The sequence below is a fragment of the Engraulis encrasicolus genome, chromosome 22 (genome assembly GCF_034702125.1).
Source record: "Engraulis encrasicolus isolate BLACKSEA-1 chromosome 22, IST_EnEncr_1.0, whole genome shotgun sequence".
NCBI classification, from domain to species: Eukaryota; Metazoa; Chordata; class Actinopteri; order Clupeiformes; family Engraulidae; genus Engraulis; species Engraulis encrasicolus.
In genome coordinates, this window is record NC_085878.1 from 34,854,342 (window position 1) to 34,874,434 (window position 20,093).

Here is a 20,093-nt window from a genome sequence, read left to right on the forward strand (position 1 = left end):
GTATATCAACATCAGAAAGCCATTCAGTGTATTTCCGCACAAGCAGTATGTTTCACTTGATCTCAGCCAACAGGCTGCTAAGTGATGCATTGCACAGTATATACTGTATTCCATAGAAGCCTGACATTCTTTAGAAATTCACTCTTCACAAGAGTTCCCTGGACGCCGCTGTGCTGTGACAGACAGCACGTCCACTCCTTACGTTAAAGGTTAAGGAAACAGCAGGGTGGAAAAGGCCAATCGCTTCCCCCAGGTGGGCCTTAATATACACTGATGAGCGGGGGCAGGGGCAGAGTTATAGGGGAGGCAAGCAGGTCATTTGCACCGGGGCCCAGGGCCCTCCTGTGTTGGTATTGAGGGCCCTGTTGTGACCATGGCAGGTCGTATGGAGGGGTGGGGAGGGGGGGGGTGTCTATCAGTGTTTTGCCCTGGGGCCCTTTGTGCAATTGTTCCACCACCGCTGAGGAGAACTCTATTACAACTAATGAGTGCGAGTGCCAGTTGGTTGTATTGTTTCAAAGGGTAACTTGCTTTGCCGTTGGGTACACAGAGTATAAAAAGGCCAACAACACAAGAGGACAAAGAACAGTTTTGAGAAATGATTCCACCCCACCCTACCAGTCTTTTTTGATTTGTCAGCGTTGGCTGTTTGGGACAGCTGACCTTACAAATAAATGAAATGAAAATAAAATGAGTCTACATTTCAGAACTATTACATGGCAGGCAGTGGTGATTCCTTTTTTTTTGTTTTTTTTTAAAGATATTTGTTGGTCTTTTGACTTTATTTGTGATAGTATAGTGAAGATGCTGACAGGAAGCAAGTGGGGAGAGAGACGGGGAAGGACCGGCAAAGGACCTGGGCCGGGAATCGAACCGGGGTCGGCCGCATAGTGAACGAGTGCCCCTTCACGATCAAAGATAGACTGTGCTGGAGAGGTGGATGTGTGGTGTGCTTATCATAGACTCTCAGCCGGCAAAGCCCCAAGGGACTGTCTCCTGCTACTGTGGCTAGTGCCTCTGCCACCAGTAGTGTAGTCTACTTTTTTGTGGTGGGTATTACTGAATATTTGAGCATTTTTGAGGTGGGTATACACAGTATATATTTCTGCTATTCTATTCTCAGCCTCAGCCTCTGCCTCAGCCTCAGGCTCTGGTGCCGTGGCCACTGCCGCCACTCTGCAGACATGGCAGGGGAGTGTCTCTCACACCTCAGGGTTGCAAACAGTAGCCCTGCGAGTAGTGTGCTAGAGCGAAGCGGTAGGGGCGTGTGTCTCAGTCTGTGTGTGTGGGCGTATGAGAGAGAGAGAGAGAGAGAGAGAGAGAGAGAGAGAGAGAGAGAGAGAGAGAGAGAGAGAGAGAGAGAGAGAGAGAGACAGTAGGCTATGTGACATACCAAGCAGCAGGGAGTCACATGCCAAGTTGCCTGAATGTGTGCATTGCATTTGCCATTTGCATTGTCTGCATATGGAGTTTCTCATTCATCAACTCCAACTTAACTCGTTACATTACAACTAAACCCTTTGGACTCCAACTTAACTTGTTACATTACAACTGAACCCTTTGAACAGAGAGTGTCTTACTTTCAGGGAAAGGGAGGGAGACAAGATGATGATGATAAATCAAATTCACTTGACAGAATAATGTTCCTTTATGCAAAGTACAAGGGCGAAGGTTTGAAGTTACAGAACAATGTCATTGTCATCTTTTTGGCTTCAACTTCTCTCCTTTCATTTACAGCTACCTGGACGGCAGAAGCCAGCCTCACCTTAGAGGACTTGTGACTCAGGCTTGTGTCTTCTGCCCTTGGGAAAGGACATGACAGTTGGATCCAAAAATCTACTGTGAAAAGTTGTGAAATCACTGTGTAAACTCCATAATCCAATGGACTCCACTGGTGTGGTAAGTCGATGGTGTATCATATCATGAAGGGGCCTAAAAATATTCAACCTGAGCTGCTTTGACTGACATGACTCACAAATGATAAAACACCAACAGCAATGGCAATACAAATGTGTAACCTAATTCATTCAAATTGTGCATTTTTTCTACCATGTAGCTTTCGCCTTGTCCTACATTAATCAGTTGGTCTATTCAGTGTGCCAACAGCATTTTTACAGCTTGGGTGAAAATGGAGTGGGCTGTAGAGGCGCCTAGCAACCACCCACACAATCAAAGAACAGCCTCCACAAAACTACAGAATATCTTACAGTGTGGACCAGTCAGCCTATCTTCCCATTTAGGAAGATTGCTGGCTGGTATAACAACTACAACCTCATGAAACTGGTTAAATTTCACTACTAAAGCATATGGCGATTTGCAGTTGAGTTGCATTATTATATACAGTATTATATGTTAATAATGAGGTTATAAATGATTTGCATTACTAGCCTAAGTATAATATTTATCATAAGACAAGTTACTGGTTAACAGAGTCATGCGTCAGAAATGAGATTTATTCTAAGAAAAGATAAGGAAATTGTGAAAGCATGCTCGTAAGGATGAGGTGAGTTCACACAACCCCAAATTGTTTCCTCTCTCTCTGAGGATGTCTCATGCATGTAAGCAGAAGGTGTCATTCTTTGATACACAAAACCGTGGTTCTAATTTGAACAGGAAGCTGTTTTCAGTTTTGTCATTTCACCCTGTCTGGATTTGACCCTAGACACAATCAGTAGAGGACACTCTAAAGACCTAAGACATGTAGGCAATTAGGGTGATATTGCTGTAGCATGTCAACAATATATTTAGGGCCTAAGCCATTTTGTGACTTTCACAATCAGAAGAGTTTTAAAACTCAACCCTAAATCTCACAGGCAGACAGTCAGTGTCAGTGTAATGACCTAAGAACTAGAGTGATGGGAGGCTAGAAGATTGACACAACTACTCAAATGGAATGATAGGCCTACCGTGTATAAGCCATGCATTGTAGGGCCACTGGTATGAGTGAGGAAGGACATGAAAATCATAGTCTGTCTTTGGCTACACAGTTAAAAGAAACTGGCTACTTTAAGAGAGTAAGCCAACTTACAGTAAGCCGCAGTGCACTAACCCACTTTGTGACCCTCTTGGTTAGGATAGTCTACATACAACAAACAAAGAGGAAAACTTTAGACCCACTTACATATTTTCGCAAAACTGGCCATAAGAAGCCATATGGCGATGATATAAGGCGTCTGAACATAACTCCATTCCCACTGTACTATTTTATAACCTCCTCCTCCGTGATGGGACTCTCCGTGCTCGGTGGTTGCGGGTGAATCTTCTGCGGACCTGCCAGATCTCACACTCCCGGACGGCTCGTACTCCGACTGATGGTGTGCAGAGGGGGTAGGCACCGGCGGCACACTGAGGGCTAGCTCGGGAGGCAGCGATGCTTCTGTCACGTAAAGGTCAGCCACAGCCTCACCGGCAACCGTAGCCAGCAAGAGAAAAGTCAGGTGCATCATCTTCCCGGTACATTCAGCGGTCTGTCATCTTGCGTCCTCTTTTATATGTCCAGAGTTGTAGTAAAGGGTAGGCTACGGCGGGGCGCACCGCCACCGGTTTACAATATAAACACCGCCAACCTCTCCGCCGGTAACTCGCAAAAGGTACCGCTGGCGTCTGTGACACCACGTGATTCAACTCTCAAGGGACCGTAAAGATTTTTTGTTAAAGCGCCACCATAGTAGCATTCCTGACTAGGCATTTTCCATGAATGAGCTGGGTGAGAAATGCTTTGTTGAGAAATAAAATAGGAGTGTCAGCGGCATTAGATAGTTCTTTGTTTTGTATTTATGTGGATATCAGGGCATTGTAAGACGCAGATTTGGGCTATCTGAATGAAATAGTTAGCTACAGAAACATCATAAATTGAATAGAAAAATTAATAAAATAATAAAAAGCCAGTCAATAACAGACTTTGACACGACTGAGCGATATGTAATTAGCCTACTATAACCATCACATTTCAATAGTGAGCGCTCCCCCAGGTGGTCAACTCAAGCAATTCCAGAAAGACACGTCAGACATTTATTCATGGATTAGGGTCCTTTTATTATCATAAAACATCATCTTCTGAGAAACAAAACAAAGCTTAAAAATGCATTTTGTGTAGGCCTATAGAAACAAGCAGGCGTAGTGTATCAAAGTGACAAGGACTGGGTTATCGTGGCAAGAAATAACACAAGCTACAGCCTAAAATGTTTCTCTGGGTAAAATATGTGCCTAATCAAAAGAAGACATATATATTCCATTTCTACTCATACATTCAATGTAAACATGCATTATTCACATATCTAGTATCAACAAACTTGAGAATAAACCTTGAATGAATGCATCATTGCAATAATTATCAATACCACCAAGAACCTTCCAAAACAGTAGGCCTACAACCACTTGTGCAAAAAACAGCATTGATGAAGTTGTTTCAAAGGAAGAAAAAACATGATTGAAACGCTTCATGACAGCCAAGATCGTGTAAATATTAACCTGTGAGGTTGGGCATGTCTTAAAACAGAACATATCCTAATGTACGGTGAGCCTAAACACCTCTGGACATAGTAACAGCAGATCCACAAAACAACATCCATAGCCGGGTGTGATCATCCACATGGCATAAAAGATGATACCATTTGATGTCTGATCCTCCTTGCATTGCAACACTTTGATCATTGTCACAGAGAACATTATCAGTGTTGAGCTGGCGTTCCACACTACACTGCTCAATGACCACAATGCAGGACAATGCATTAAAAATCATGAAACATTTCAACACTGTTTCAGGTCCAGCTAAACACACATCACAAATGACCTGTATTTGCCTTCTGGCAAGGTGTCCTTGAGATACGGCTTGTTTAATAGTTTGGTGCACTCCTTTGCCTAAAAGTGTAAGATACATGATGTTGCCCTCAGCTCTCCATGACACATAATAAGTCTTCGCCAGTCTTTCAAAATCCCTTTCACAAACACTTTGACATACTATGTGAAAAATATTACAAACAATAAACATAATAATATAGATTCCCTAACAAGTGTGCTGCTCAATTCATCATTTCAAAAAATACATTATCGACAGGCTCATCTTTTATATTAACAGGTCATTCAAATATGTACAAAATACCCATTGTAAAAACTTACACCATGGCTGTAAAATATGCTACATCAAACATCTACATTTGTAGGTGGTTAAAAAATAATACTTTAATTCCACTGAATAATAACAGGGCAGTCCACCTATCCCTGCTGTTGTGTGTTAGGACGGGACACCATCCTAAAAGGTGTTGTTTGATATGTTTCAGTCCTTGAACTTGGGAGGATTGTCCATGCCACTTGAAGTGAAGACTCTGCTTACATCCAATGGGCCCATGTCACTTCGCACCGTCTCTGAGGGGCCACCACTCACTTTGGGCCTTTATACTCTAGGTCTCATGCAACCAGGGTCTTCTGGTCAGTTTTCAGATATACGTACTGTAGTTCTGAATCCTTTTTTGAGCGGTCTTTTACTTGTACTTCATAGAGGAATAATACAATAAAATGTCCTTCTTCTTCTTCTTCTTCTCTTTCTTCTTCTTCTTCTTCTTCTTCTTCTTCTTCTTCTTCTTCAGACCTTGTCGTTGCCCTTGTTGAGTCCAAGCGCCTGCACCACGTCAACACTGAGGCCGCTTTTGAGTGTCCTCCGCACTGCAGCAAAGAAAGCACACAATCAGCTTGGTTATATGCATTCCTAGAGTACTTCATACAAGGGCTTGACAATGGCACCTGCCAACCGGACAAAAATGGGTAAAACATGGCCGTGGCTGATAATAATTTTGTCTCACTAGCCACTCTGGCTGGCAACTTATTCTTAGTATGATTTATCTCAGTACAGTTAAAAAGAGAGAAAAGTCCGCTACAACCAGGATTTTTTGCTCCCACTAATTTTCTATTAATTAATTAAAATAAGTGGGAGCAAAAAATCCTGGTTGTAGCAGACTTTTCTCTCTTTTTATCTGGCTATTTATTGGCCCGGCTCCCTGGTCAGACGTTTGGATGTGCAAGTTTTTACCTTCAACTTTATCTCAGTAGTAGCATATATCCTGTGTATGTGCCTTATATTATATTCGGGTCCAAGAAATATCATTCATATTCTATTGGTCTGATATAGGTAGTTTCATTTAACACACTACAGTTCATAGCATTTCTTCATCACATTTTCTGAGCTTAGATGTATCATGGTAAAGAAATTACTTCGAAGAAAATACAGATAACAAAACTTTGGCTAGTAGAAAGGCTGAATGGCTAGTTACTCTGGAAAACCACAAGCAACTGTGGCCCATGAGCCAAATATTAATGTTGAGGCAAGTAATAACAGTCATTTGTGGTTGTGTTATATGTGAACAACAATAGTGTAGTTATAATATAGCGCCATATCTTTCCGTAATTGTACTTTCAGTCCTTTCATTGTTTCACTATCCTCAGCTCATAGTATTTCACATGTAGAAAAATAAGATATTCATCTCTGCTGGGGAGACAGTGAAAACAAAACTATGCAGACTTATGCACAAAGCAGTGTCGATTAAGCCCTGTTTTGAACACAGATAAAGCTGTTTATGCACACAGAAATGGATATCGACTCTTATCACACATGGCCTAGTTAGTATACCCCATGACCTTTCTGGGTCAGTCAGAGAAAATAAAAAATATATATTTCAGGGATTTTCCAGCAATTTTAGTGGTTTCATTTATTTTTCCCAGTAACTATTCCACAATAATATGTAGTGTGGTTTGCATAGCAGTAATGAAAAAGGAAGTTCCTGAATGGAATGTGGATGAAGTAGTATGAACATGCAGTACATCTCCAGTATTTCAGCTAGTCGAAAGAGTTTTGCAGGAAACAAATCATATATACAGCTGATATCATATACTATTATATAAAAATGAGCACCATATAGTCATGAACATGAGGTAAATGGTTAAATATTACTACACATGTCCAAATACAGGTGCATGTTTGCATTTTATAATTTGAAACACTTATGTTTATACTGTATATTACATTCTACAACTGGTCATCTGGCCAAAGTTGGTAACATTCCATGTCATGTTATTCACATTAAATATTAATGTTCCGGCTACTTTTTGTCTCCTCTGGGTCATGTTATAATGCTTCCAAGTATTACCCTGCAGCACTCCATACAGTATTAGGATACTCACATGATTTGCGGTTGAGACGAGAGCGTTTTCGTGTCTTGGGACTGGATGCTCTTTCTGTGGGATTCTGGGTGACAGACTTAACCAAACGATCCATGATCTCATCTGTAGCGTCATCCTGGGAGCCTCCACTGTCGTCTTTGGCTACAGACATCGGGCATGGACTGACCCTTCCTAGGCCTGATAAAAAAGTAAAAAACAATGAGCCTTGAAGGAAGAAAGACCTGTTGATAAATCTGAACTTCCTGACTAAAAAGATATAATCAAAACTGAATTAATCAATAATATGTATATTAGTGGAGTTAAAAAAAGAAAAGAAAATACACATATTGGGCTTTCTGAAAATAATTTCAATAGGACAGTGTGAGAGGTGTGACAGTGTGAGTGAAAAAGGATTGAGAAATGACCTCAGGCTGGAATCAAACTCAGGTTTTCAGCGTAACAGCACAATGCCTCAACCATTTGAGTCACGACCATGGCCATATACTGAATTAGTAGCTCAAGAACAAATGTGTGTATAATAGTATTTTTATTCAGAACAGCATCATACTTTTGACGGCGCGTGATCTCCTCAGCTTGCTGTTGTCGTTGCCGGCGATGAGCAGGTTCTTCATGTTCTCATGCTCCTCCTCAGCAGGCTCAGGATCGGTTGTCGTGGAGACCGGGGAAACGCTGTCATGAGGCTGCGGTGACACTGCTCCGGAGAACTTCTCAGTCTGGAGATCACAACATGGCCAAGAATGTCATCAGGGACACTTGTCAAGTACAGCACAGAACTTCATATCAAGACAGTTGGTCATTGACATACATAAACAGTAACCGATATCCAAACTCATACAACTATAGAAAGGGCGGTGTTGGCACAGTTGGTAGAGGAGCCTGTTTGGCAACCAGAAAGTTGCAAGTTCAAGTCCCTCTCTGTCTGACCCCATCGATGTGTCCTTGAGCAAGACACTTAACCCCAAATTGCTCCTGGTGGCAGGGTGGTGCCCTGAATGGAAGCCACAGCCACGGTGTGTGAATGTGTGTGTAAGTGGGTGAATGTGAGGCATAAATGTAAAGCGTTTTGAGTGCTCAACGAAGTGTACCATTTCAATTTCCAATTCAATTTACCATTGAATTCATAACCCATTGTCAATATATTAAGCTTTTATTTGCACTTAAAACGACCCTTTGATAATAAGAGAAACCTTTTCTGACTCTAGGGTCACCAGTCATTCTAAGACTAGAGAATGATGCAAACCTCTGTAATCATCTTCCCGCGGGTCTTTGTGCGTTCCCGGTGGGCGGCCCGCTTGCGTTTCTGGGTCAGAACCCTCTCCCTGGTGGTGCGGTACTCCAGAGAGAACTCACTGATAATCTTGCAGAACTGCGTGACCTTTGTGTCCCGCACCGAGTAAGACGGCTGGCCCAGATACAGCAAGAATGAATGGAACCTGTCAGGCAGAGAAAAAACAAACATGGTTGGCAACAACAGTTGAAAGAGTAACATCTGGGGTTGGGGGCTAAGACAGTGTTTCCCAGTGTTTTTTTGTCTGGCGTACCTCTACGGCTTTATGTCATTTCATGAGCAACCCCTCACTTTGTGCTTTATATGTCTCTATCCTAATGTGACTACGCTCATCTATCATTAGCTCATCTACCTGGCTAGATAGTTGTCCGAATAAACATCAGCTGGTGCAGAGAATTGATAGAAACAAATGATGTGACACACACATTAACGTCCTAGACCTTGGATGACTGTCTCTGGCGATAAAATATTTGATCCCCAGAAATGACCATTTAATACAGATGTAATTTCCTCATATCAAACAGAGATTTGCCTCACACTCCACATTTCCTCAACACCTAAAAAGCGCACCTCCCTGCGCCAGGGACAACTGACTCCTTTGTGCACTCCATTACCCCCCATGACCCACACACACACACGCACACACACGCGCACACACGCGCACACACAGCTGCAACGTAGCATAGCGTAGCCAGAAGCAATTCATCCCAGATCTATTCTAAGCTCTTTTTTGGCGTACAGTACCCGCCACGCAGCGCTGCGCTGCACTGCGCTGCCGTGACGTCTCCGCACCTGTTTATGATGCGTCTGTGCACCACCTTGAGGATGATGATGCGCTCAGTGCAGTCCTTCAGGAACTCTGTCATCTTGTTCTTCAGCAGCGGCTTGGTCTCGTGCTTGGCCACCACCTTCAGGTTGTCCCACGAGTTCTTACACTTCCTCTCCAGCTGCATCAGGTTGTCCGACAGCTGCTCGAACTCCACCTGGGACACAAGAGAGGAGAGGAGAGGAGAAGAGGAGAGGAGAGGAGAGATGCAGAGGAGAGGTGAAGAGGAGAGGAGAGGAGAGGAGAGGAGAGGAGAGGAGAGGAGAGGAGATCAGCAAGTTAAGGCTGGAGATTTATGACCGTGGCTCATTTTCACACTCAGCCTTCCAAAATAAGGTGATTTATGGGTTTCAAATGGGTTATTGTGTCCAAAATTCTACTAAAATGTATGTTTGGAGAAAAGATTTTTATTAACTCCTGACAGTAGACTGCTGGACGCAGACAGATAAGTCAATGTGAGGCCCCATGTGACCAAAGCTTGACACCACATTAAGTAAATCATTATAATACAATTAATAATTCAATAATGCCTCATAAAAATAAAATGTTGTGCTTAGTTGTATACAGCTGGATTGCTCTTGGTAAAAAACAGTGATGTACATGTAAACCAATAGTCATGGACAGAGTGGGCAAAGTGAGGGGAGGGGAGGGTCACTAACTTTGGCGGAACGTGTGATGGCGGGGATCTCGGAGTAGACGTCTGACGTGTCGGGGAAGTTCTCCACCACGAAGCTGCAGGTGTGGTGCAGGAGGGTCTGCCTGTGCACCGTGTCCTTCACCTCAGTCACCTTCTCCAGGTAGTTCAGGTCAAAACCCTTCGCCTGCAACCAGAGGTGTCAAAAGTAAAAGTTAATTCATGGTGTAAGTACAACACTAGCACATTGTATTACACAGCTGTTACACCATTGACTCCATTGTGCCGAATGAGATCCGACTGCGTTGTTACTGATAAATACTAAAATCCTAACAAGGCCCCACAACAAACTTGATCCAACCAGTGCAGAGTTAGCTGATCGAAGACAGGTACACAGGTGACACTGGTTATTCAGATAAGTTACTTCTGTTGGAAGGAAACTGTTTCCTTTTTTACTTTTACTTTTGTTTTGACACCTCTGCCTGCACCACATAGGAATCAGACAGGGGGCAGGGTTGGAGACAAGAAGACAGGTAAATAAAAGGTGGACATACAGTAGAGAGCCAAAAATAACAGAAAGAACAGAGGCAGACATTATCACAATTAAAGTAAAATTAGCATGCATGCAGTTGGGGGACACAATGGTAAGTATAGTAGAAGGTATAGGTGGGAAGTATGAAGTTAAGATACAGTCTTATACTCTATGAGTGTAACAAAAAATCCAAAGGCCGCAATTGTTCAAATAGTTCTTAAAACTAGTGGACTCTAATAATTACCGTAGCACAACTCTTTAGCCAAAGACTTCAGGAAGAAGGCGACTGGGGAAATGATCTTGAACGCAGTATGTAGTGGTGTTAATGGTACTGTGCATGCACTTTCATGCGGCATGGTTAATGACAGTGCCTGTGCACGTGCAGACCATCACATTATCATTGGCTACATTTACATGAAGTTTTTAATTCCGAATTAATCATTCCGAATTAAATAGTTCTGCCAAGTTTACTTTGATCTTTCATTTAAGTCCGAATTAAGAAGTGTTTACATGACGTTTTCAAAGCGCAAAGTTTAAGCTTCATTCAGAATCCAAGTGATTTAATTTCGGAATTAAATGTCTCATGTAAACGTAACCATTGTTGGCGCTATCTGAAGGTACATCAGTGCCTGTCAGTCTCAGTTGTGGGTCACGCTGCTGTGCAGAGGCCTTGGTCTTTTGAACTACATCTGTCTCGATAATATCATATCTCACTGGGCTGCTGCTAATCGCCTTACACCAGGAGCCTACGCCAGGTCACCGGCCAGACACGCAAACCCACATCAAACACACCATACACAAGCTGCAGAGCCACACACAAACACAAAGCAGGAGGAATTAAAGGAGGCATCTCCTTCTCCTACATGTGCCACTGTACTGTAGTGAGCTCTGCCTGCATGCACAGTAGCCAAGCCAGTGGTTTATATAAACAATGAGAATACCTTTGAGGGTGCGTTCTTTAGTCTGATGGTTAATTTCACCCACAATTTTGAAAGTTTTATTATTACATTATTGCATTGCGCTTAGCTGTCACTTTATTAAATCCAAAGCGCGTTACATTCTATAGTATTGCAGGTTATTGGGTACAGTCCCTGGAGCAATGTGGGGTTAGATGCCTTGCTCAAGGGCACTTCAGCCATGGATGGAGGTGTAGGGAGAGGTAAGGGCAGGATTTTGGGGTCTTCAGTCCAACTCCCTCACCATTACACTACGGCTGCCCAGTTTTACACATCTATCTCTTTCAAAGTTGCAGTAGAGCTGGTTGACCTATATCTTTGGTGTTGTTGAGGACTTGGCTGAGTGGTTTAATGGCTTCGTAATAGTTTGAAAATGGTTTAATTGTACTAATCAAGACAGGAAATGATAATCCCGATTCCTCTTAATTATTGAGAATGATCTGCTTAACAATATCTATGCCAAAATGTATTGAACATCGATTTTTATTTAGGGTAGAATTCTCTCTCGCTCTCTCTCTCCTAACCCCCACCAGCCTGCTAAACCCCCACCACCACAGCCACAGAAGGTCCCAAACACCCCGCTTTCAAAAGCACGGTCATCTCCATGATCTAGAGACAGACAGACAGACAGACAGACAGACAGACAGACAGACAGACAGACAGACAGACAGACAGACAGACAGACAGTCTCTCTCTCTCTCTCTCTCTCTCTCTCTTGCTCTCTCTCTCTCTCTCTCTCTCTCTCTCTCTCTCTCTCTCTCTCTCTCTCTGTCTCTCCCTCTCTCTCTCTCTCTCTCTCTCTCTCTCTCTCTCTCTCTCTCTCTCTCTCTCTCTCTCTCTCTCTCTCTCTCTCTCTCTCTCTCTCTCTCTCTCTCTCTCTCTCTCTCTCTCTCTCTCTCTCTCTCTCTCTCTCTCTCTGTCCCTAATTATTATCCTGCTCTCTGTCGTTTCCAATCTCTCACTCTCCCCATCTACTTTATCTCTTCTAAAATCTTTTTGTTGTCTCTCTCTGTCCATTCTCTATCTTTTTATCTCTCTCTCCTCCCCTGCTCAACTTTAGTTATTTCCCTCACACCGCCACCGAACTCAAAGCATCACGTCCATCAAGGATTGTCAGCATTGGAGACAATACCCTTTCTATTTGGCAGCATTTCATTTGCAGTGTTTGTTGAAGGGCATTCCTCATTGGCTAATTGGTTAGTGTGTCATTGGCACAAACAAAAACACATAAATAACAAATGAACCCATGAAGGGCATTTACGTACGCTGGAGCTGTTGAGGAAGTTGCCGATGGCTAGCAGTGTTGCCAGGATACGCTTGAAGGTCTTGTTCTTGGCCAGCTGCTCCATGCCCAGCTTCAGGTCAAACAGCGGCTCCGCAATCTCCTACAACAACAACAACAACAACAATAAACAACAACAACATGTATTTACACTATATAGCATAATATCACAACTATGCAGCGGCTCCACAATCTCCTACAAGAGGAGGGGAACACAAGACCACACGTAAAAAAAGGTTTCAAGTTTACAGCCTTGGTTTCATTCAAACAGCAATGAAATGTTATGTAATGCAATGTAATGTAAAATGCAATGTAATGTAATTTAGTTGGGGACTTTCTCCAGGGTCTTGTAGTTGAGCTTGGATAAAAGTGTCAGCTAAATGTAATGTAATGTAATGTAGTGTGGTTGCAAGTTGCTTTGAATAAAAGCGTCAGCCAAGTGCAATGTAATGCAATATAATGTAAAAGGTAATGTAATGTAATGTAGTTGCGCACCTTCTCCAGGGTCTCGTAGTTGAGCTTGAAGGCCCAGAGCTGTAGGCGTGCAGTGAGGCCGCTGATGGAGGAGAGCGTGAGCAGGAACTGCTCGGCAGTCCCCAGGGGCACGTCAGGGTTGGCCAGCTGCGCCTCCTGGATCTTCTGCTTCTCCTCCTCCGTCGGAGTCATTGTCAGGATTTTCTGTCAAGGTCAGGACACAAACAAAGCGTCAAAATAAAAGTACTATACTTCATTGTCAATTCCCTAAGTAAAAAGCGAGGAATTAAAATTGTGAAAAGAGGATTGAAATTGTGTTCCACCAGCCAAACATATATGATATTTAAAAAACAATGAGATGACATGACCTATTTGAGCACAGAGGTACAGTGATACCAGAAGTAAAGTGCAAGGGCAGAAGGGCAAAGTGGTCATGGGAAGCTAGGTCCGAATTCCACCTGGGTCATTTATCAAGCCTTCAGCACCACATCTCTCTCACCACCTCAATTCCAGCTCTACCTTCACTATCCTAGCTATTCATAAAGGCAAGAAACTAACAAAAAAGTATGCAAGTGTGTAAGACCGTAAGTGAGTAAGTAAGAAAGAAAGAAAGAAAGAAAGAAAGAAAGAAAGAAAGAAAGAAAGAAAGAAAGAAAGAAAGAAAGAAAGGAAAGAAAGAAAGAAAGGAAAGGAAAGTAAACAGGAAATAAAATGAAATACAGTACGTGGGTTAAGGTTATTTTAAAACCAACATCAAAGTCAGACAAAAAGTCAAATCTCTCACAAGAATCTCCAGTGAATGGAGCTGGAGCAACAAATGTTCCTGGAACACCACTGCCCTCCAGTGGTGACAACAAGCAAGTCAGATTGCTTTGAGTGTGCACGTGCTTGTGCATATGTATGTGTGTGTGTGTGTGTGTGCCTGTGTGTGTGAGAGCATGTGTGCGTGTGTGCATATGTATGTGTGCATATGTGTGTGTGCGCGCCTGTGCATGTTCGTGTGGATGTGGATATGCATGTGCGTGTGCGTGTGCCTGTGCCTGTGCGGGTGCGTAAGCGTGCATGTGTGCGTATTCCTAATGTTCTTGTGAATGATGTCCATAATATTGTCCTGTTTGACAGCATGTTGGCAGCGCTGACATTGAATCGAATTCTCACCTCAATCCCCTCTTTGCTGATGGCAAACTCGTCAAAGTTGAGGATGGCCGTTTTGATGACATGGACAGCAGGAAGGACAGTCATGCCGATGTTGATGGCATTGCTCCTCTTCGAATCCAGAACCAGGATTTCAGACCTCTTGGTCTCAGGACCTTTCTGTAGTTTAGAATAGAATAGAATAGAATAGAATAGAATAGAATAGACCAGAACAGAATAGAATAGGTTTTGGTAATGCATAGCAAACCCAGTTCATATACCGCTAGCTATATACTGTACCTACATGCATATTCGCAATCCAAATGTTTACATTTCACAACAACAGACCTATAAACAAAACAGAACCCAGACAGCATCCACCACCACTGGACCAAAATGAAAGGGCCATAAATTTCACTCCTGCTGTTATTAAACAACCGAGCACCGGGGCTAAAGAAGTACGGTGTGTTTACGCCAGAAGTTGTGTGCTGTTTACCTATTACAGTTACACACCATCACAGTCTCTACGCTCATGAGATGCAGGATTATTAGTCCAACCAAAGATCTTACTGACCACAACGGGAGCAGGATCTTTCTCATATGTTGCTTGTAAATTATGGAACGTCCTGCCACCTGAGATACAATCAAAGGACTCTGGTTCAACATTTAAAAATGCACTGAAACCCCACCTACTCTCAAAGTAGCATTTGCACTAGTATTAATTCTTCTCTCTCCATTTTCTGATTTTTTATTTTATTTTACCATTTTATTTTAGTGTTTTTCTTTCTAAGGTGACCTTGGGTGTGTATTAGTGTCATTATTTTTATGTTATTGTTATTATTATTGTTATTATTGTTACCTTGGCGACGGGGAGCTCCTTGGCCTTGGACTCGAACAGGTGCTCCAGCTTGGCCGTATCCACGGAGACCTTGTCGAGCGACGCCCACACGGTGCCCGAGCCGAAGCGGCACTTCCTGGGGCTGTCGGGCTGCTTCAGTTCCTTCCAGAACAGCTTCACCGTCTTCCGCTTCTTGGCGAAGACCGGATCCACACCCAGCAGCATCGGGCCTGGAGGAGGTGGAGGCATGCCTGGGGGAGGAGGGGGTGGGGGAGGGGGACCACCACCACCAGGAGCTGGAGGAGGTGGAGGCGGAGGAGGAGGAGGTGCCATGCCAGGAGGAGCACCACCGGGCGGAGGGGGAGGAGGAGGTGGTGGAGGTAAGGCCCCCAGGCCCGGCATGGACGGCGGTGGAGGGGGGATCCCGTTGGTCGTGCTCCCCGAGTCGAAGGCGTCCATATCCAGCACGTCGATGTCCTCCTCCTCCTTGAGGTCGGAGAAGTCCAGGTCTTTGATGCGCAGGGCTCGGGAGCTGGGCTGCAGCTGGTCCCAGGCGTCCTGGGCGTCGCGAGCCAGCGGCGTCATCTGGGTCTTCTCCAGGCTGCGCGCGTGCGTCTCGGCGTCGATGCTGTACTGCGGCCGCACCCTGCGGTGCTGAGCCTCCTCTGCCAGCCTGGCGCGCGCCGCCTGCGCCGTGCCACCCAGGCCCTCCAGCTCGGCCCGGCGCGTGGGGTCCTCGGCGGGACCTGGCTGGCTGGACCTGGCTTGCAGGCTGGAGAGGCGGCCTGCCAGGCTGGCGATGCCCATGTGTTCCAGACCGGCCTCCATGTCCGTGCCCTCTCCCAGGCCGGGGCTCTTCAGCGACCCCCCACCTCCACCGCCACCCCCTCCGCCGCCGCCGCCGCCGCCGCCGCCGCCACTGCTGCTGCTGTTGTTCTTGCTGTAGAGCATGTCCAGCATGAACTTGCGGTCGCTGGAGAGGGTGTCTTTCTGCTCCGCAACGCTGCCCTGCCGCTGCACCACGCCACCTGCAGGTCAGGCAGGGGAAACACAGGGAAGGAGGGAGGAGGAAGGGGAAGGAGGGGAGAAGAGAAGAATAAGGGAAGAGGAGGAGAACGGGGAGAGTTGAGAATGAAAGGGACAAAGGAGTAAGGGAACGAGGAAATAATGAAATAAGGGAGGAGAGGAAGACAAGATCAAGAGAACAAGGGAGGGAGATCGGGAATGAGGGAGGAATAGAAAGAACAAAGAAAGAAAGGAAGAAGGAAGGAAAGGAAGAAGAGAACAAGGGAGGAGGGGAGATAGGGAACAAGGGAACGAGGGAGGAATATCACATGGACAGAAAGGATGAAGAAGGGAGGAAGAGGACGAGGGGACAAGGGAGGAAGGAAACCATGAAAGAAAGGAAGAAGGAAGGAAAGGAAGAAGAGAACAAGAGAACAAGGGAGGAAGGGAAGACAAGAACATGAGAACAAGGGAGGAAGGGAATAAGGGGATAAGGGGACGAGGGAAGAAGAGAACAAGGACGGAGGAAGAAGGGAGGAGAAGGATGAGGGGAAGGAGGAGAGCAGCATTAGTAAGCCTGTCTGTCAGATTGTGTGAATGCCGTCAGTGTGTGTGTGGGCTGTTAGAGTGTGTGTGTGTGGTGTGTGTGTGTGCACTTGGGTGTGTGTGTGTGTGTGCGCATGTGCTGTCATGGTGTGTGTGTGTGTTGTCAGAGTGTGTGTGTGTGTGTGTGTGTGTGTTGTCAGGAGCAGTGCATTCCTGCAGGACCAAGCTGTTCTTTGGCAGGCGGCTCCAGTATTGCTCAGCCCACCATCCAGTGGTGCACGCTCACGCACACACGCACACACGCACACACGCACACACGCACACACGCACACACGCACACACACACAATCCAGTGGCCGACTGGACAGTCGGACGGGAAAACAGTCTGGAGCTGCTGGAGCCCAGTGTGCTCTCTCTCCTTTTTTTGTTATATTACTGGACAAAGAGTACTTTCACTGTCTGCATGTCCACATTAGGCTAAAACACTACAGTAAACTGGCAACATTTCAACAACTGACACACTTTAAGGTTAATGTAGATGCAGAACAGCAGCAGCACACGAATGGCACTCCAGAGGCATCCTCTTGCACATCATGACCAATAAATGCATCCAAAATGTCATGGCCAACTGTCTTCACTACTTAAAATCTTGGCCATCTAAAATCTTGGCCATCTAAACACAACACAAAGCAAAAGAGGACCATTTAAAACCTTGACAAGAGCGATCCTACCTTTAAGCACACAAACGTTGGAGCACAGTTCATTATTTCCACACAGCACCATCCTTCAGGTCTTTTGTGAAGGCAGGAGGCAGGCCAAGGACGTCTGCTCGCCGTACACTACACAACAAAGCTCCAAGAGCTGGCTGAACATTTTGTTAAAAAAATAAAATTCAATGGCGGAAGCTATGGGAGGAGGACCGAGATCTTCATCAGATACTTTAAACAGTTTAGACCCAGCCCCTAATTTACCCTCCCTGGGCGACAGAGGGATCATTTGGGGCCCGCGCGACTGGACTTTGGCCACCAGAGAAGGGGTGGAGGAGAGAAGAGGAGGAGGAGGGGTGGAGGAGAGAGGAGGAGGAGGGGTGGTGGAGAGAGATTCCATCTAGCCATTTCCACATTTTTCAAAGCTGGCTCAGTGAAAATGTTTTTGTTTGAACATTTAAAAAGCCTCACACAAAGGCAGACAATTGTTGTCCAGTACAGCCAATATGCGTAAATTATATACATTTGTTTTTCTCAAAAACTGACCGTGTACTTCAAATTAACTTTATAGCTCCCCCATTTTTGTGGCGTCGTATTTTTGTCAGTTGCAATGCTTGCATAGTCTCTGCCCTTTGCTTTTGTGCTGTAGGCAAAATATAGTTCAGCCTCTTGCAGTAAAAATAAGCCTAATTCTAAAATTCAACCTAAGCTAAGATGGTCTCCATTTCTGTGTAGTTAAATGTAACTTTTCTGTACCTGTGCATAACCTGTGCAAAGCAACCATAACCCTGACCTTTGTATGGCATATCTACATAGTATGACATTTATTATAGTGTATGGCCACACTACTGTACCTCAAGGTGTAGAAACACTGCAAAATTATAACAAATTATTTATAATGATTTAAAAAAAAACATCATTCTGTTTCCTCATTTCAAACTTATTGCACACATCATATTATACACCCTTGTCACGCACGCCCACGTACACGCACGCGCACGCACACGCACACGCACACGCACACGCACGCACACATTCTGCTGGTCCCACCGCCATCCTTCCTGAGTGATTACCGCTGCTTGAGCGGGTCTTCATCTATCTGCCGTATGAGAATGAGTAGTGACGGCTGCCCGCTGGTCTGCCACACCAGTCACGGGCACAATGAGCTGGCACTGTGGGCATGATACACAATCATTGGCTGGCACAGCTCTTGGCAGGGGGGTCAGGGGGACTGGACGGCGCGGCCGCAGCAGCTCACTGCCCTGGGGAGCATTTCTCGAAACCATAGTTGCTAACTATGCTAGCTACTTTGTTGTGTGCAATGCTATTTCCCATTGGCAACTAACCAAGTTGCTAACTGGCTTACAACTACGCTTTCGAGAACCGCACCCCTGATATGTTCATTACATGGCAACACTGCCGCCCGTGCCAAATATGTACCCGCCACGGCCGCACACCATTTCTCCTTCCTTTTCTTTTTTTTTGGGTGGTGAACGCACTGCGTGCATCACTGAATCAAAGACATAAACAAACAAAAGCAAATCGTCCAGTGGGAGGGAGAAGGGGAAATGACATGAGATAGGCTGAGAGAGAGGGTGGGCTAGAGAGAGAGAGAGAGAGAGAGAGAGAGAGAGAGAGAGAGAGAGAGAGAGAGAGAGAGAGAGAGAGAGAGAGAGAGAGAGAGAGAGAGAGAGAGAGATCGCGATCGCTTATGGAAAAGGAAGAGAGAGAAAGGGCAGCAGAGAGTGAGGGGGAAAGAAACAGAGAGAGAAGACACCGAGTGACACAGGTATAAGAGGACACAGAATGAGAGCAACCAATTAAGAAAAAAAAAAAACGAGCACAGCAAGTGAGAGAAAGCACACACCAAAACCAGTAAGATATTTGAAGAGAGGGACAGAGTGAGAAGAGAGAACGAGACACAGAGGAAGTCTGAGAGAAACAGAAAATGTGTGAGAGAGAGACAAAAAGTGTGTGTGTGTGTGTGTATGAGGGAGAGAGCACGAGAGGGAACATGAGACAAAAGAGTGTGTGAGAGAAATCGCGTGACTGTGTGAAACAGTGAGTAGGACAGGTAAAAGTACTGTATATATGTGATGTAATGTGATGTGATGCGATGGAATGTGCTGTGTCTTGCCTGCTTCATGACGGCTGGCCTGGGCGTCTGCTGCCTGCTCCAGGGTGCTGGGCGTGGGCGTGGGCGTGGGGATGGGGATGGGGATGGGGGAGGCTGCGGCGGCCGTCACCCCTGCCACCAGGGGATCCGCTTCACCAGACCCTGACGTCCCTATGGAGGGTGTGTGTGTGTGTGTGTGTGTGTGTGTGTGTGTGTGTGTGTGTGTGTGTTCGTTGGGTTTTGTGTTGGGTGGAGACAGAGAGAGAGGGAGAGAGAGAGCAGACATAAACACATACCCGAGAAAGAATACCCGAGAACAAAGTAAGGCATACACAAACCACAGGAGAGAAGGTAGACACCATGTCACCAGAGAGAAAAAGAAGAGTTTGTGTGTGCACATTGGTTGTGTGTGCTTGTGTGGGGGAGATACAGACAGAGCAAAAGACAGTGCAGAGAGGAAGAAATATGGGAAGAGGAGGGGGGGGGGGAGAGAGAGAGAGAGAGAGAGAGAGAGAGAGAGAGAGAGAGCGAGAGAGAGAGAGAGAAAGAGAAAGAGAGAGAGAAATAAAGGCATACAACAAG

At 45.2% G+C, this 20,093-nt stretch overlaps 2 protein-coding genes across 2 annotated transcripts in view; both read right to left on the reverse strand.

The window, feature by feature from the left end:
- The window catches only part of slc9a5 (solute carrier family 9 member A5), a 53,512-nt gene extending 49,978 nt beyond the window's left edge, over positions 1–3,534 (reverse strand). The window contains exon 1 of the mRNA XM_063187945.1: positions 3,122–3,534. Within this exon, the coding sequence (XP_063044015.1) occupies positions 3,122–3,446 (325 nt within the window). The 5' untranslated portion in view covers positions 3,447–3,534. The remainder of the gene's footprint in view (positions 1–3,121) is intronic.
- A 463-nt stretch (positions 3,535–3,997) lies between these two features.
- Positions 3,998–20,093, reverse strand: part of fhod1 (formin homology 2 domain containing 1) — a 71,437-nt gene continuing 55,341 nt past the window's right edge. The window contains exons 17-28 of the mRNA XM_063188270.1: positions 19,240–19,682; positions 18,543–18,567; positions 15,159–16,165; positions 14,324–14,479; positions 13,187–13,369; positions 12,675–12,794; positions 9,947–10,108; positions 9,254–9,444; positions 8,414–8,606; positions 7,721–7,886; positions 7,174–7,350; positions 3,998–5,661 (exon numbers count right to left, since the gene is read on the reverse strand). Of these exons, the coding sequence (XP_063044340.1) occupies positions 5,582–5,661; positions 7,174–7,350; positions 7,721–7,886; positions 8,414–8,606; positions 9,254–9,444; positions 9,947–10,108; positions 12,675–12,794; positions 13,187–13,369; positions 14,324–14,479; positions 15,159–16,165; positions 18,543–18,567; positions 19,240–19,682 (2,903 nt within the window). The 3' untranslated portion in view covers positions 3,998–5,581. The remainder of the gene's footprint in view (positions 5,662–7,173; positions 7,351–7,720; positions 7,887–8,413; positions 8,607–9,253; positions 9,445–9,946; positions 10,109–12,674; positions 12,795–13,186; positions 13,370–14,323; positions 14,480–15,158; positions 16,166–18,542; positions 18,568–19,239; positions 19,683–20,093) is intronic.